The sequence below is a fragment of the Acytostelium subglobosum genome, assembly GCF_000787575.1.
Source record: "Acytostelium subglobosum LB1 DNA, scaffold: scaffold14, whole genome shotgun sequence".
NCBI classification, from domain to species: domain Eukaryota; phylum Evosea; class Eumycetozoa; order Acytosteliales; family Acytosteliaceae; genus Acytostelium; species Acytostelium subglobosum.
In genome coordinates this window covers 775,960-794,115 of record NW_012236519.1, presented here as the reverse complement: position 1 = coordinate 794,115, position 18,156 = coordinate 775,960, and the positions used below count along the sequence as shown (strand labels likewise).

General features: G+C 44.5%; 6 protein-coding genes across 6 annotated transcripts; 3 read left to right on the top strand and 3 right to left on the bottom strand.

Annotated features, from left to right (window-relative positions):
• Window positions 1–8,314: 8,314 nt before the first annotated feature.
• Window positions 8,315–8,967, top strand: SAMD00019534_073350 (hypothetical protein; the record flags this gene model as incomplete). Its single annotated transcript, XM_012897742.1, has 2 exons — window positions 8,315–8,671; window positions 8,761–8,967. Coding segments are annotated over 2 exons (564 nt in total), but the record flags the coding sequence as incomplete, so codon positions are not given.
• A 132-nt stretch (window positions 8,968–9,099) lies between these two features.
• On the bottom strand, window positions 9,100–10,968 carry SAMD00019534_073340 (hypothetical protein; the record flags this gene model as incomplete). Its single annotated transcript, XM_012897741.1, has 1 exon — window positions 9,100–10,968. A coding segment is annotated over one exon (1,869 nt), but the record flags the coding sequence as incomplete, so codon positions are not given.
• Window positions 10,969–11,020: 52 nt separating this feature from the next.
• SAMD00019534_073330 (hypothetical protein) lies at window positions 11,021–11,672 on the bottom strand (the record flags this gene model as incomplete). The annotated part of the gene is made up of 2 exons (XM_012897740.1): window positions 11,021–11,211; window positions 11,289–11,672. Coding segments are annotated over 2 exons (575 nt in total), but the record flags the coding sequence as incomplete, so codon positions are not given.
• A 181-nt stretch (window positions 11,673–11,853) lies between these two features.
• On the bottom strand, window positions 11,854–13,525 carry SAMD00019534_073320 (hypothetical protein; the record flags this gene model as incomplete). The annotated part of the gene is made up of 3 exons (XM_012897739.1): window positions 11,854–12,703; window positions 12,786–13,220; window positions 13,293–13,525. The coding sequence occupies 3 exons, from the start codon at window positions 13,523–13,525 to the stop codon at window positions 11,854–11,856; spliced, it is 1,518 nt and encodes a 505-aa protein (XP_012753193.1).
• Window positions 13,526–14,203: 678 nt separating this feature from the next.
• On the top strand, window positions 14,204–15,960 carry SAMD00019534_073310 (hypothetical protein; the record flags this gene model as incomplete). The annotated part of the gene is made up of 4 exons (XM_012897738.1): window positions 14,204–14,578; window positions 14,651–15,082; window positions 15,168–15,612; window positions 15,698–15,960. The coding sequence occupies 4 exons, from the start codon at window positions 14,204–14,206 to the stop codon at window positions 15,958–15,960; spliced, it is 1,515 nt and encodes a 504-aa protein (XP_012753192.1).
• A 382-nt stretch (window positions 15,961–16,342) lies between these two features.
• SAMD00019534_073300 (hypothetical protein) lies at window positions 16,343–17,920 on the top strand (the record flags this gene model as incomplete). The annotated part of the gene is made up of 2 exons (XM_012897737.1): window positions 16,343–16,427; window positions 16,884–17,920. 2 exons carry the CDS (start codon window positions 16,343–16,345, stop codon window positions 17,918–17,920), a joined length of 1,122 nt encoding a protein of 373 aa, XP_012753191.1.
• Window positions 17,921–18,156: the final 236 nt, after the last annotated feature.

Here is an 18,156-nt window from a genome sequence, read left to right as displayed (position 1 = left end):
CTGACCCGGGCTATGACAAATCGCCAACCCATCATGCATGTGATCGGACCGACCAGATGGCTCTTTGGATCCAGTGACAATCTCGGTCACCAGTCTCGACCAAGATACACGCAGCAAGGCGAGGTCCCCATCACCGAGGAGGTTTTCCACAATTCAGCGCCTAGTCCCACCTCAAAGGGCAAGAAGGCTGCCACATCCCCATGAACAGCAGCGTCCAAACATATGGCAGATCACAGTGGTCAACGAGTTGGATAGTGGGATGGGTATGGTCACTCTGTGCAATTCATACAGACAGCTCGTTGTTGGTCGAGAGTCATTGTTTAACACAGCTCATCTTGGGACACTCTCATCTCATCACTCAACACCTTTGTGTCTCACCTCCCACACCAGCCCATTCACGATACTCTCGCTGTTGCCCGCCAAGCCCTTGGCACCACCAACATCAAGATGCACAATCATCGTAGTGAGGACGCCATCGTAAAGGAGATAATCTCATGGCAGAATTGAACGCTCAGTCATGCTGTCACAGCAAGATCGAGCATATTCATCCTCATTGCATCCAACTGCAGCGGCTATAACACAGACGCACACTGCAGGGGCCGCTGGAGCAGGGCATCTCCAGCATCATATCGGTGCACGAGTCCCAGTCGACGTTACTTAGAACGACCTGGACAAGAAGCTGTCATCGTCTCCAACTCATTCGATTCTCGTCTTAACATTCGATAATCATCTCAACAACTCGACCACCATGCTCGACTCAATGATCACCGTTTTTGGGGCCATCACATCTAGATGATGATGTCTAGTCCAACCTGCAACACCTTCAGGAGCCGTTCACTGCAGCTTCTACAACAACAGTGCACACTCAATCGATTACCTGGACAACCAATCAAACTTGAACTCATCTTGTTCATAGGGACATGCATCACTATTGACCATCGAACCAACACTCACCCAGTCAGTCAGACTATCAGTCAGTCACAGCAAGATAGAGCATCACATCCAATTGAGGGTGAAGCGATACACTCGTTCAGTCATCATGGCCCCCTTTGCACTCATCAACACGCGCATAGTCCACTACCGATCACATGCAAGCTCATCAAGATCACAATGGACATCAGAGCAGTCTCTTACAACAAAGCTCATTCATTCATTCATCAGAGTGTCCAGTTGGAACGATCGTGCCTCAATCAAGGCACATCAACGTGAACTTCATTGAAGATGACACTGAGATGGTATTGAGTGATACAAATTCAAATGGACCGTTAAATGGTCAATCTGTTAATTAAATATTTAAATATTTAATTCAAAATGAGTGTTTATAAGTGTGTGTGAGTGTGTGTGAGTGTGAGTGTGTGTGGGCCTCTACTCACCCACTCACAGACACTCTCTCATTGCGGTGAATGTCCTTGGACAAGTGGGCATTGACATCACTCATTACCATATCACACTATTACATGTATGTACACATATATAACATTATTACTATGTTATTATAATTCTATCATCATTCTAATTCATAATACTAACATTGATTCTCTCTCTACTCACCAACGATTCATCAATCAATCAATCAATATCAATCTATCAATATCTTCAATATCATAGACTCTTTACTTCGGCTATTGCCAAACCATTATCTGCTATACAAGAATATCTTTCTCAACAGTGTTTTCCAACGCTACCAATCAATCTATCAATAATGAATAATAATATTAATAATAATAATAATCAATATATTTACAATCCAGCCAAACTCATTCGACCTTTGTTCAACAGGCACATACCCAAGAACTTGTTGCTGGCCGACTTAAATCACAGGGTCATCACCCTAATAAGGATAGACTTTGACCATTATACAGCAGTCATCAAAATGTACCCAATTCTAAGTTTATTCGATAGTCGACCAAGGACATTGTTATTGGGCGAGCAATCTTCTAAAAAGGTGATTTATACACTTCTTGTGCGCACTGATGGAGTCCATGATCCAATTAGGATAACATATACACCACACAATGAGATCCATTAAACTCTATTCATTGGGAGGACAAACTTACCAGAGAACAACCAGTTGCCAGATCATCCCAATGGTCAACAGGAACCAATTCCAAATGGTAAGTATATATCAAATGAACTTGCATGCTACTTTCAAAAAATAATACTAACCATCTATTCAATCATCACCTTTGATGCTTCTCATCCATGTCACTCAAAGACATTGGCATCCAACAACAGCCACATGACCTCGGACCAATACCTGGAGACCAAGTGATGATGCCACAACCACCTAAACCATTCAATCATCCAGCCGTCCAAGCAGACACAGGCCAACACCACCTAGGAATCAGATACCAATATCCACCATCACCAGATTATGAGGTGGATGAGCCTGTATTCTCTCCTCTGGTCCCTCACCTTTTCAACAAACAGTAATTCACCTCTATTAATATTATATTGCCTTCGATCAAGCATATGAGTGATGGGTATAACCCAAATATCTCTCGGCTGGCGATTGAAACCAATCAACCACCAACATCAACAACAACAACGAACAACAACAACAACAAATTCGATTTCCAACGCACCAATCAGTGGTCCTACATCCATCACCCGAACCCAGATGACACAGTGGAGACGTTGTGATTCATTCACACGATGACCTGTCGTTGCGAGGTCTATTCCCTCCAAGTCATCCAGTGCCGTGCCAGTGCCGTGCCAGACCGTGTGCCATACCGCCGAGCCAAGCCAGGCCAAGCCGAGGTGGACCTTTCCAGGACCGTATACTAACATTTTCCTCCCATCACCATTTGGCCATCTCCGCAAGGAGGTGGCCGTGGCCCATCATGCAAGAGGGATGGGTCGGCCTGTCATGCAAGAGGGACGGGTGGGCCCATCATGTAAGAGGGGTGGGCACGGCCTGGGGACTACACCTGTCGCTATTAGACTTTGGGCACGTCGAGACAGGTATGGCAGCAACTTTGTTGACTTTGAGAGTTTCTTCTCATTGTCACAAGTGCTGCCTTTATTTTTTTTTAAAGCCGTTGGGCAGCAACCGTGCCCAGGCGACATCATTGAGTTGTACTTTTCCAATTGCTGTTATTCTCCTTAAGTCACACTTGCACAACTCCTGTCTTCATCGTTTATTAATGCTTTGATTATGATCACTCCAGTTGGATACACTCGTCAACTTGGCAAGATGGCGGTTAGTCAATGATGGCAACACCGCGGTTGTCAGCGTGGCATCTGTCCAGTTGGAGACAGAGGTTCTGGACTGTGGTCAACTCAAGATGGACAACTTTGCAGCATGGCGTCGCACTTGTCAGCGTGGCGGTCTGTCTGGTTGGAGTCAGAGGTTGTCGACGGTAGCCATCTTGGAAGCATGGAGGCAGGCAACAAGGCGGGCGGTAGTCAACGTGGAAGTTTGTCAAGTTGGAGACAGAGGTCCTGGACTATGGTCAACGTATAGTGGCTGTCTAGTTGGAGTCAGAGGTTCAGGGCTGTGTCCAACTCGAGATGGACAACTTGGTAGCATGGGCGGTCAGCGTGGCGGAGTCTGTCTTGTTGGGTACAGATGTTCATGGATGATGACACTGGCAGCATGATCAGCAGTCAGTCAAGTTGGAGACAGAGGTTCTGGGCTGTGGTCAGTCAGGGCACATGGCGACCTCATTCTAGATGGAGACAGAGGTTCGGGGCTGTGGACAGCTTGGTAGCATGGTCGAGCAAAGGCGGCCGTCTGTCTAGTTGGAGACACTGACTTGACAAGGTCTACACAGCGGTCTTCAAGGCACAAGGTTAAGGAAGGCAGAAGAGAAGAGAGAAGAAGGGAATGGTGTAAGTAAGCAGCAGAGTATAGGTGAGCAGCTGTGCGATCAATGGTGTAGTAGTACTCACTCATTGAGGGACAGAGGTTCAGGGCTAAGGTCACTCAAGGCAGCATGGCGGTGTCACAATAGCGGCCGTCTGTTCGTTGGAGACAGAGGCAGTGGTCAGACAGCATGGCGGCAGAGGCAGTGGTCAGGCAGCTTGTTGGCAGAGCTCTACTCTGGGCATCAAAGGCAGTGGTTCATGGCAGTGGTCAACATGGAAGCACGGCGGACGTGATGGAGATACAGGTGGTGAACACTGACTTGGACAAGGACCACACAGGCACAAGGTCAAGGGGAAGGCAGAAGAGAAGAGAGAAGAGAAGAAGAGGATAGTGTAAGTAAGCAGCAGATGGTGGTGCAATTAGAAGTCTATTGGTACTCACTCATTGATTGATATCATAACTCACACTCAATAGTAACTCATCATCAGTAGTGAGACAACAAGGCAGAACAACGTGGTGAGTGATACATGTCAATGTGTTGTTTATTATTGATGTATTTGTATATGTATAAGCATAAGTAGATATATATGTATATGTGTATGAGTACTAGTAGGAGAGTGAGTGCTATGCCAATGAGATGAGTAGTGGCCCAGTCTCACAGTGACATGTGGACCACATCTAACCAACCACCATTTTGAACTCAACCGTTATTTCGATTCAGTTGGGCGAGAATTTCAAATTCAAATTTCACCACACTTTGAACTTCACTTGTTTTAGGGTCAAGAGACTTTGATAACCCAAAACAGAGAGGGAACATACCCAAGATACAATGATTAGCAAAATATATCCAACACATCAATCATTTATTCATTCATTCATACAACAGCCATCAGTACTTATAATATATAATGAATTGTATATATACATCATGATGGCTGGACAAATTAATCAACTAGTTTGAACAAGATCAACCATATTATCGTCATTGGATTGGTGACCCTACTGGCTTTCAGTCATCGTTTGGCTCTTTTCTATCAGACAGCCAGTCAGTCATGCCTAGGAAGGTCGCACATAGGTTCTCAATTTCCAGTGGGTGATGCATTGTACAGATGATGAGGAGCTACACTCATTCAAATGGCATTAAGGCCCGCTCCAAGGTGACTGATCAACAAGGCGCTGGGTCATCGATCACAGGCTATCAAGATAATCTGGCGAACTCCATTCAATCATATACCCTGTTGACAATTGAAGAGTTTAATATTAATAATAATTAATCTGTCCGTAATCATATCAACTACTTCGTCAAGGACTTACCAAAAAGGTATAGATTAGTACTATCTTGTCAGCCCCAACAAGCGAGCAAAGTTAGGAAGTCATTCTGATCTTTGCTCCTCCAAGAGTACAATTCAATCACTGTCCCTTGAACTTGCAAAGATCAGAATGGTTTACCTGCCGGGTTGGGACAAAGAGAGTTTGTAAAGAAGAAGACAACTTGTTCTCGATGACATGAATGATTGATCTATTTTGTCCAGTGAAATTGTCAATATATGTTATTAACTTGTTAGAGATTGGACGACTTTGAAAATATTGAATGGTAATACATTGTGATCATTGTGATGTCCGAGTTGTCTGGAGGTTCATCATCTCTGACATGAACCAACTTGACAATATGTGGATTGTGTTTCTCGGATTTGCTGCTCTAATTGCTTCCGCCCATTCTCCATCACGATGGCCATTGTCGACAACTCTTTTGGCAATTGTTAGTAATGTTCCTCTATTCTTGATTGAATCTTGTGATTCTATTTGATTTCTAACCGGAAAGGCCTTCGTGGGTTTATGATTACTAACAGTGAGTTTTATCTTCTTTGGTGTTCCTTTTTGAAAGGATAGGTATAAATAATAAAATAGTATAGATTTAATACTAGATCTGACTATGAGATTAGATAAGTTACTAGCTTGTTCCTTTGAATCTTAACAGAGCAAGATTCTGTTAGTTACCAGATTGAAAAAAGAACTTCCGAATCCGAGTATCCTATCTTGGTTTCATGCTAGCAATAGCAATCCTAGATTGATTCGCTTACTCCTTGAGCAACTTCTAACTGTTGAGACCCAGAATGAAAACTTAAAAACCATCACTTTGTTGCATTCATCTATTTATCTCTTTCTTTACATTGAGAAATATACATATATATATACAAACACATAATAAGAATAAACAATGATGATGCTAAGAATATCATTATTGATTGGTGAGGAAGAACACCAGCACAGCTGTATCAAGGCGCAATCACATCAGTGGGCAAGATACCAGACTATTTGAAGCAGGACGATGACTTTGCCGAGACGATCAGTTGCTCGACAAGAAGGATGCTGAGGAGAAGCAAAAGGTAAGATCATCATCGAGTGATGCACAGGACGTAGGACATTCATTCTCATTTATTCTCGTTCGTTCATTCATTCATTCATTCACTCAATTAGCTACACTATCAATGGGAAGCAGTTGCCGAACTTCCAGGGGATCTGAGGAAGACTGCGATGTTGGTCGATACGCATGATGATGCTTTTTAAACAAACACTGGACGCATCATAAGATCGAGCATACGCATCGACCACATCTCAGCAACAATACCAACTTCATCGGTTTGGTGGCAGACTCGCGCTCCATCTACATCTGGTACATGAAGAGTATGTATACATTCACTCATTTATTGATTGATTGAGTTTGATTGATGACTAAACTGGTGGCAGACTTATCAATGTGAGCTTAGGTGAGAGTTGAAGGGCAATTAGGCCACTTCCCAATGGTTAGACGACTACGACTAGCAGCGGCACTACTTCAAATGAGCAACCTTCAACACCAATGACAAACAGCACCAATTGCAACAAACCAGACTGTCACATCGAGCAAGTACACCGCAGTCAAGGATGTCGGATGCACCTTCGAGAAGGACCCTCGCTACAGACGCACCATGGACTTTGGAGACGATCAATATATACTTTGAACTTATGTCGGAATGTATAAGTATCCAAATTGAAACAATCGATTCTATGCAGGATGCTTCCTCTGTGACAACCTCCAACCAAGTAAATGTTCTTGCATCCATCATAACAAACTGATATTCCGTGACCTCCAACCACTGATGGTCCTGAAATGTGTCCACTACTCCATTTTTTTTCCGACATTGAGTACTTGGCAAATGAATCCTCTATAATATCTCCTTCGCCACCAAACACATAGATGTTGTCTCTGGCATACACTATTGAGGTACTAACACTCTTCCTCACCAACTTTGAATAATCGTTTGCAAAAGAGAATAATTTTCCTGTCTTTAGATCTAAGAACTTATTTCCATGGTCATTAAAAGTGAATATATTATTTGACAGTTGATGAGAATAACTAGATTTCTTTGAATCAATCACTTCAATAATTGATTTGTTTCTTCCAGTGAAATTATCGATATAATCTTTTATCTTGGTCGTGAATGGACGACTCTGAAAATATTGATTGGAATTGATATTGTTATGACATTGAAGAAATTTTGTAATAATTGTAAGGTTGTCTGGTGGTTCATCTTCTCTGACATGAACCAACTTGACAAATTGGTTGATTGAGTTTCTGGGATTTGCTGCTCTAATAACTTCAGCCCTATCTCCAGTACAATGTCCATTATCAACGATGTGATTAAAATCCAAGCGATACCTTCCACCATGTCCTCTGATTTTTCCTTCTCTTCCAGGATTCTTTCTTTAAAATCATTTCCTCCTGGTCTAGTTCATTGTGTTGATTTTGAAAATGATTGACAATTTCCTCTATGGCAGTGTCTTGTGACTTGTATGTGGCCATCACACTCTGTTTGAGATCCCATAATTCACTCAACCTCTTGTTGAATGACTCGTTGATTGTTTTCTCTGTTATAGATTGCTTTATTTTATCAATATGATCAGAGTTGTGTGATTAGTGACATAACAGAGAGTACATAAAATCATTTGGCAATCAATGCATATGACTTCCAAATTAACGTTATCCTGACATGTGACAATATTGTTCATTATTAAAATAAAAATACTTGTTAATAATATTTTTTTATATCGAAGAGAATGAAATTTACTCAACTTTGACTTTAAATATATAATTTAATTACAACTTGTCAATATAATAGCGATCTGAGAAAGTATTGAAATCTATAGATTTATTATTATATTCAAATAATCAGTTTGGAATTTAAATATTATCTGAATGAATATTAATAATTTGTTAATTCAGATAAATTCCATTCTCTTAAACTATTAAAATAAGGGATTTTATATCCTATAAGGTCGAGATCCAACTTTAAACCACAGATCCAAAGTTGTCTGAACCTGCAGTAGGAAAGGAATACTAAACCTGGTCTCTCTTGCACTGTCGGCTAAAGAATGAAAACTTCAAAAAACGATCACTTTTTTGCTGTCGTCCATTTATTTCACTCTCTTCATATAACAAACAAATAATAATAAGAATAAACAATGATGATGCTAAGAAGATCATTATTGATTGGTGGCGGAAGAACACCAGCACAGCTGTATCAAGGCGCAATCACATCGATTCACATCAGTGGTAGAGCAAGAGCAAGCAAGATCCCAGACTATTTGAAGAAGGACGATGACTTTGCCGACGACGATCAGGGCGAGCCAGAGACGACAATCTCAAAGGCATCAATGGACAAGATCAAACAGAGATTCACAGCAGCCTTCAAGCGACCAGACATCACCAAGCAGGCACCACCTACCGAGGAGGAGGAGGCACTGCGTCTCTCAATGTATCATTACGAGCAATACCGTCAGAAGTTGCTCGACAAGAAGGATGCTGAGGAGAAGCAAAAGGTAAGATCATCGAGGTGATGCACAGGACGTAGGATATTCATTCTCATTTATTCTCGTTCGTTCATTCATTCATCCATTCACTCAATCAGCTACACTATCAATGGGAAGCAGTTGCCGAACTGCCAGAGGATCTGAGGAAGACTGCGATGTTGGTCGATACGCATGATGATGCACCCGATTGGATACCATTCTGGACGACGACACCTCCATCCAAAGACCCTCAATCAAAGATCGTGTACAAGAAGAAGGAGAAGCCCAAGAAGCGTTCAGAGGAGTTGCTCACAGGCAACCTGTTCTAAACAAACAACACAGAAGATGCGCGCGAATCGATTCAATACATACTTATTATATATACAACAAGCAAGAGAGATACATACAAACGTACATACACAATGACACCTCGATCAGGCGATCGATGAAGTTTATTGTTGGAGATGGCGGTACTGCTCAAAGTGATCAGCGTTCTTTCGATAGCACTTGCCGTCGTACTTGCAGATGGGCTTGGAACTCATGTTGGACAGGTCACTCTGCGTGCGTTGGATCGTGCTGGTCTTGGTTGGCTGTGGCATGTAGGTATCGTCATCGTCATCGTCAACTGGACGCATCATAATGTCATCGTCGTCATCCACTATCACTGTTGTTGCAGGCTTCTTCTTGGATGCAGATACAGTTGGGGCAGCTGGCTTTGATGTTTTGGCTGCAGCCTTTGCCGTTGTGGATGTTGTTGATGTAGTTGATGTTGTTGAAGTCTTGGCGGCGGCCTTCTTTGATGAAGCCGTCGACGAAGACAATGTCGAGTCTTGTGATGACGATTGTCTAACCTTTTTCTTGGGTCTGTCGTTCTCGTCGTCGTCTTGGTTGGCCGTATCATAGAGAGCATCACCATCCTTCATCTCGGCAAGCTTTATCGGGTCGAACTTGCCCTCGAGGATCAGGTTTGTGGCCGCCTCCACAAGGTCAGCCTTCTTGAACTTGCTCGGCGTCTTTTGTCCCTGGTTCTTGAGGAATGTGGACAGCTCCACGACCTTGAGCTTGGCGATCGTGCCTTCGTTGGCCATCTGTTCCCAGTTCATCAATGCCAATGTGTTCTTTGTTTCGCGATCCCTCTTCTTGGAGCTGGCTAGCTCGTCGACATAGTCGGCGGGGTAGACGGCCGAGGCCCAGGAGTCTAGCTCGTCCTGCTGATCCGCCTGGATATCAGGCATCGCAATCAGGTCCTTGGTGGGCTCGACCTTGTCGCGCTCCAGTGCCAGTGCCTGCAAGTTGGCATAGTGTTTCTGCAGTGCGGGATTAAGGAAGAATCGATCGTTGTATTGTATCTTGAGCGCCTTGACCATTCGCTTGGCCGCGTCAGTCTGATCGTTGGTGGCGCGGTTGGTCACCTCGAACTGGAAGTTGCGTATGTCATCAGCGTATGGCAGATAGATGATGTGGAGACCGCGCGGCACCACCTGGAAGCCCTGATCGTCGAGCACCTCCTCCTGGGGCAGCAGGGCCACCATGCGTGGCGACGTGTTGACACGCGGCAAGAACTTGGCAATGGCCACCTTGTCGCGTGCCATCATCTCTGTGATCAGTGCATTGATGGCCACTGTGCTACCTGCAATTGCTCGCTCGTCGGGGAAGATGAACGACGCGTGTTTGATATTCCTGTGTCGCTTGAGTGCTGCGCTGCGCGGTTTGAAGCCCATCAGAACGATGCCCTGGCGGTCGATGGCGCGGATCGACTCCACCTCGTCCTTGTCAAAGACGATGGGCTCGCCACCGTAGTAGTAGCTGTAGGATATCTGCGAGGGCAGCAGCGCCTGGCCCGTGTCGAGACAGACATTCTTGGTGAGCGTCTTGACAGGCAGGTTGGTGGCCGGGTCGAGCAAGGTGGGCGACGACTTGCTAGTCGTGCTGACCAGGTTGTAGAGTTGAGTAGCGATAACGCTGTCCTTGATATAGAGTGGGATGCGACCGAGAGAGCGCTTCTTGAACTCCTTGCGTTTCAGCTTGGAACGAAGCGCTTCGAACTTGGTCACGGCCGAGAAGTCCTGGTCGATGGCCATGTCATCGCTAAAGAATATTATGCGTTGGAAGAATCGATTAAAGTCGAATGGATCGTCACTCAAAGGCTTGTTCATTGAGAACAACTCAATCTCGATGCCCAAGTCTGACAAGTCCTTGGCTCTCTGGAATGCAATATTGCGCAAGTTGTCATTGTCCTCATTCGGGTTGTCCTCATTCGTGAACAAGAATATACGTTTGTGTGATACCTTGACGTTGCTGTGATCGTGATGGTCCATGAAGGAGGGTAGGGAGGTAAGTATGATTGTAATGTCCACTCAATCAATCGATCAAACATACCAGTTTGAGAACATTGATGAGCATGTCCAGAGTGCATCACAGAATGCAAACTCCTTTGTTGTGCTGCCTCCAAATGATGAGTAGTCTGCTTCCAGTATATCTTCCAACAGCAATATAGTCTTTGGATCAGGTATATCAAGATCGAACATAACATATATATTCTCAAAGTCATTCAAGTTCTTGTTCTTGTCCTATTCACAGTATTGATTGATTGATTAATTGAGTGAGTGAGTGGAATCATCCCAGATGTCACTTAACTTATACTTACAGTACCATAGAGACATAGACCAATGAGGTCACTGTCACTTGTGATGATCTTGTCTGTGATTGTTTGAATGAGACACTTGATGGCATTGTCAAAGGCTCGCTCTTTGGTGATGGGATCACGCTCAAACATGGGAGGCGAGGCATCGATTAGAAAGATGATACAGTCACGCATTGATTGGTAGGCTGCGCCTCTGTCCTCACGATCATTCTCCTCGCCATCCTCATTGTTTGCAAACAAAGCATCCCAGCCTGCCTCCTCATCCTCCTCTACATAGTTGAAGTACTGTGCACCAGACATCGAGGCACTTGTGCCTGCTGTATTGGTTGATGTCATCCTATTTCTCTCTTGTGTGTATAAATATCTATTTGTAAATGAAGTTAATGATCTTCAAAGATTGATTAAGTGCTGTGAACTGCGTGCCCCAACTGATCAAAGTTTGAATTCAAATTTCAAAGTAACTGTTCTTGAGATCACCAAAGCCCAATTGGCAATTACTTTGATGAAGGTCTTTATGAGCCTGTGATGAATGATGTCGCACTTAAAGTTTATTTGATCGATTAGTCCTTTAGTTGTCCATTTCTTCGTCTTGCTCGCCATTCTCTCCGTCTCTCTTTCTCTTCTTCATTGCATGTTGATCGCCTTCTTCAGCATCAGCAGTAGTTACTGTCTCCTCTGTGTTGTTATTGTTATTATTGTTATTGTCGTTGTTGTTGGTATCTGTGGAGGTTGTCGTAGATGTCGAGGATGTTGAAGTTGTTGGGGTAGTAGTGGTAGTGTTGGTACTGGTCTTGACCTTGATACATGACAATAGATAGCCAGATGATCCATCCATGTTCATTGTTGGATGTGTACGCTTGGGTAGCACCTGTTGCTCTCTCATCCAGATCTCACTGATGGCCAAGTTTAGTGCGAGTGGACCCTTGTTCAAGAATTGATAGCATTCAATCAATTGCTGTTGGAACTGAGACACGACGACGATGTTACCGCTCGGGTTGAGGAATGGCAGACATGCGAGTACGATGTTCAGTGGATGATACTTGGTGACGATGATCAAGCTGTCCACACCCTCCTTGAGCAAGGGCGTAGCGACCTCCACCTGGTTCTGATTGAAGATGCCGCCAGACGTTGTGCCGGGCACTGTTGTCTTGATGTCGGCAGGGTTTTCTGCGTTGAGCTGATGCAGCACCTCAATGCTAAAGGGTACGATCATCTGTTCGACATTGGAAGCAAAGCCAAAGTTCTGGGCGATGGACAACGAAGGGCCCTTACCAACGAAAGCCGACAATACCTTGCCGTCGCCATTCATTCTCTCTGCGATCGCACCAGTCAACAGGCCCATTGTAGTCTCGACAACCAGCACCTTCAATCCTGCGCGTATGTTTGCCAACGTCAACAGTTGACCAAATGTATCGAACCTTAGATAGCTGTGCAGCGTGTTAATATCACTCGCTCGCTCAATCATTCATTTAATCAATCACTCGCTCGCCTCGCCCTTACCTTATCTTCCTTGGATCCTTGGAGTAATAGCACTCACATAGTGTCTTTAGAGTTGGCCTGAGGAAGCGAATCATTGTGGAGTGCTTGGCCATCTTCTTTTTGAGATACTTGATCTGACTGTAGGCAGTCTTGGTGTGGAACGATGAGCTGTTGTCGATGAGTGCCGAAATGACCTCCTTGTAGTCGCCGCCCTTTGCCTTCATGCCCTTGATGTCATCGCCCGTGAGCTTCTGTGACGTGTTATAGCTTGTGAGCGTACTGTTGTTGGCGTCCTGATTGTTACTGATCTCTGTGATGCGCAGCAACTCCTCGTCCAGTGCCTTTGGGTTGACCTGCTCGAGCACCCTATCCTTGCCAACCGAGAACGTTGTATAATAAGGCAGTCCAATCGCTGGTGTCAAGTCTATATTCTTAAGTTTACCAAATGTTTGTTTCCTGTTCAATCGTCATTCATTCATTCAGTCAGTCATTGTTCGTGATCACACATACAATCACACTCAAACATACATATCATTGTCCAACTTGATGATTCTGTAGGTCTCGCCATTGTTTATGTTCAAGATGACAGTGTCACCTTGCTTGATTCTGTTCTTAACAGTTGTAGTAAGTGTCTTTTGTTGTTGTTGTTGTGATTGGTTGTCGACATCAGTAGTCTGTTGTTTTTGTTGTTGTGACTCTACAATAGTGTCATCATCAGGTGTCTGCTGACTTGTTGTATTAGTCTTACTATCAACCTCCATTATCTATCTATCTATATATATCTATTATAAGTATACACCAAATGCAGAAAGATGAGCTCATCATTCGTCTTTTTCCCAAAGCCAACAACCCACCCACAAAACAAAGTATGCTCAACCCAACAATCTGCTTCATTCATCATCTCACATCATTCTGACAATAATAATAATTACATTAAAACTGCAATAACAACAACAATGAGATCAAGATGATGTTTTAACATTCTTAGTCCTCTTTAAGAAATAAGAAGTAAGAAGTGGATAGAGAGGAACATTATTAAGATTCATTAAGTTGTTAGTGTGGTTTTGGGATAATACCTCTTCATTCAGCATAAGGGTGTGTATCTAGGAATAACCTAACAAATAAGCTTAGTTCTTCGGGTTCAGATTCGACAGCCTTCCAATTTCAGATCCAATTTACCTTGGAACAGAACCCACCCCTCACGTGCTCCTCTTGTCAACCCGTCTTTTGAAGTGTGTGTGATTCAAGCCAACACCCTCTCCACTCCTCCCGCACTCATTCAAATACACGACAAGAACACAACAACACTCAGAGTACTTATACACATACAAACACAATATTAAACGACATTTATATATATATAGTTATAGTTATATATACATATATATTGATAGATAGATAAGATATAGATATAGTTGGATAGGATGGAAGCCAATCATATGATACCAGCAATAGTTGTGACTGGCTTCATCTCGACAGGAAAGTCAACATTGGTTCATCAATTGTTACAGGATAAAAGTAGGAGATACGCATTTGTATTCGATCATGATGTATTGCCAGATAATATATTGTTGGGATTCCCCGAGGGAAAGCTACTTAGAAAGGACGTGTCTGTCGCTGTGAATGGAGAACAGAGCATCTGCTGCACATTGGACGAGGAGAACATCGAGTCTGCCATCCTCAGTCGTGCCGACAAGATCACTGGCGCACTACCCTTTGACAACATGGTCTTTGTCAGCAACTCATTCGAGTCAAGCTTCTTGGCCGAGTTGCTATCATGCATTGACGAAGGTGCACTGTCTAAATTGGCTTGTGTAAGTGCCCGACTGACTCACTGGCAACTCGTCAGTGACGTGAACTAACAACAGCATGCGCGCAATCAACAGAAAATCAACTTGTTAAACATCGTTTGTTTGTTGGACTGCGCATCGACTATTGTGAACTTGAAGTCGACACAACTGCTCAAGGACAGGTTCACCAAGGAGTTTGAGGAGGTCAGCGTCGTCGTCACACAGGACCCAACAGATAAGGTCGTCCATATGCCACCACCTCAGATGGCTCAGTCATTGGTCGTGCCACTCACACAGGCACAGTTGGCCGCTAGCGCGGGTGCCGGCGGTCTCTCGGGCTCGATGGGTCTGAGCGGTTCACGCAAGAAGACAGTATGCTGTCCATATCAAGGCGAGCCAAACTGTTGCCAAAACAAGAAGAAAGAGGAAGAGCAACAGAAGCGCTCAGAGCAGATCACTGCAAGCGCCGATCTCGAGAACCTCGTCAAGAAGGGTGACAAGCCAGTGTGCACTCTAGTGATGGAGCAGGTATGTTTGATTGATTGATTGATTGATTGTTTGATTGTGATGAATACACGCACGTGCCCATGACCTAACACCTTCCTCACCTCAGCTGACATGCGCATCCATCGTCCTTCTGAACAAGAGCGACTTGGTCGAGGAGGAGGAGGTACAGTTCTTGGACAGTCTCGTACATTTGGTCAACAGCAATGTCAGAACGATCAAGACAGAGCTGTCCAATGTGAAGGCTGCCGATTTGTTTGTGGAGCCAACGGCCGTGGTCAAGAACTACCAGCCGATCAAACAGAAGATGTCCAGCGTCTTCATTACACACTTTTACCAACGCGTTCCATTCCACCCCGAGCGTCTGTTCCACTTCTTCTACGAGGACGCCGATGCCAAGCGTCTCAACCGCAAGATGTTCAGAAAGATCGTCTTTTTGAACGGACGTCTCTGGCTCGCCTCCGACATGGCCAACAACTATTCATTCGAAGTCAGTCCAGGCTTTGACCTCTTCACCGTCGGTTATCCATTCTATTCAACAATAAGCCAGAGTCGTATGTATTACTTCATTAATTGATTGATTGATTGATTGAATGTTTGAGCGATGACTGACATTGTTCCGAACGTGAACATCTTTAGAATGGCCAGATGATCCAGCAATCAAAGAGAGCATCGAGAGGGACATCAAACTGTTTAAGTATCAGGATAGGAAGACAGAGATATCGATCGTGGGCATTGAGGAGAAGCCATTCACCGAGCAGGTCTTCATTGATAAGCTGACATCATGTCTGCTGACCGAGGCCGAATTGGAGTTGGGTCCAAACGAATGGCAATCAATGCGCAATCCATTCCTTGATATCCTACCAGTTGAAGATGATGCTTCCGATGATGAAGACAATTAAACATCATCATTCATTCATTAATTAATTAAATAACTACTGTCATAATATTATCCATTCATTTTATTTGTTCGTTTGTGTGGAGAGCGCAAAGGTTATAAGTGGAAGTCGACTTGGGTTTTTATCCAAAGATTTGCAGACAGGTGTGTGGTTTGTGTTGTTTGTGCTTCGGGGTGTAGCCAGCTCAACCGACCATGGTGTAGACCAAGACGGACAGACAAGACTTAGGTCACCACACTTATATATTCAAACATACATATATTTAAAACAGATAATAGAGGCAGTCAGTGATAGAGATAGAGAGTGTGAATCAGAGTGATAGATATTATTAATTGTTATATTGAAGATTGAAGACTAGTTAATTAATATATATAAGATATAAAGAATGGAGGAAGAAGTTAAAGTAGGAGGTTGTTGCTCATCAGTATCGACAGAGACGACAAAAGCAAAATGGTGTTGTGGACCAGAGTGTAATTGTCCAGCAAAGCAAGCTTATACACAGGGTGGATCAAGAGATAGAGATAGAAGTAGAAGTAGAGACAGGAGTAGAGATAGAGATAGAGACAGAAGAGATAGAAGAGATAGAGATAGAGATAGAAGTAGAGACAGAGATAGAGACAGAAGGGATAGGGAGAGAGATAGAAGCAGAGATAGGAGTAGAGATAGAGATAGAAGTAGAGATAGGAGCAGGAGTAGGGACAGGAGCAGGAGCAGAGACAGGAGTAGTCGAGACAGAGACAGAGCAAGAGACAGAGTTAGAGATAGAGATAGAAGTAGAGATAGAAGCAGGGACAGAGACTCGGACTCGGATTTGGAAAGAGAGAGATATAGAGATAATAAGGGTAGATCGCCAGACATACTCAATGAACTTGCAAAGAGCAGCAGGAGCGTAGCCTCGTCCACATCGTCAACGCCACCACCATCAGCATCATTATCATCACAGTTGGCTAACAATATTGGATCGACACCAAAGACCTGTTGCTCAAATTGCTGCAAGGAGGGCAGGAACAATGGCAGAGCATGTTTGTGTCAGGTGCCCCAGAACCAGCGCCGTGGCAAGCTTGGCGAGAACGGCTGTGTCGCTTGTGGCTGCACCGGCTGCCACCCACAGGACCTGGAGAACAAGTTGCAACAGCACAGTGGCGCCAGCAGTCTCAACAGCAGCACGACCAGCTTGTCAAAGAAGGAGGAGGAGGATGCTCAATTGAAGAATGGATGCTGCAAACCATGTATGAAGGCGTTCAGCGAGACTGGCAAGTCGTGTCTATGTCAGGTGCCGTCTTCGGTGAGGATGGGTGTTCTGCCCGAGGGAGGATGTAAACTGTGTCGCTGCAAGGGTTGCCATCCAGAGGAGCTCCTGTCACGCAAGCAGCAGCATCAAGCGCCACCACCTCACATGTACAAGATGCCGCCACAACACTACATGGAGGATGTGCCGCCACCCATGTTCTATCCACCCTACTCTGACCCCTTCACGATTGGCTACGGCGCACCCCGACGACCCGTGCCCGCATCTATGCATCGTCCTGACGGCCTGCTGCCCTACCCCATGCCGTCGCTGGCCGAGTATGACCTGCCGCCCTACCACATGATGTCTGCGCGCTGGGACGACTATGAGTACTTCTCCAAGAGCGGCTTTGGTCCGCACATGGGCGAGCAACTGTCCCGACGCCGACTAGAGAGATACAAGGAGACGCCATATGATAGAAAGCACTCTAGTGGCGCTATGCCAAAGAGCAGCGATACCGATCACTATGGCGGTGGCAGTGGCAACTATGGAGACCCACGCTCCAAGTATCCAACGTCGCGATCCAGTGTGGAGAACAGTCCAGAGTACAAGCGACGCGAGGCCAGACCATCTGGACGAGATAAGCATTCACGCGATTGGGATGACGACAACAGCAGCAGTGGCAGCAACAGCAGTAGATATGGTTCAAGCAAGAGAAGAGATCCACTCTATTAATCATCATCATCATCATCACTGGTTAACAATTGCACGATCGTTGGATTCATGTTTGGATGGATGGACTACCGCTGATGGACACTCACATCGCCAGCACATTGTATAGTATAAATGGTAAGTTATTTATGTATCTTGTCTTGTCTAGCTCAATCAATCAATCAAACCATGGTGTGCCTTGTCTTCTGTCTTCTTCTCCCCTATTCCCCTCTTCATATCCTACCTACATCTTCCCTCCT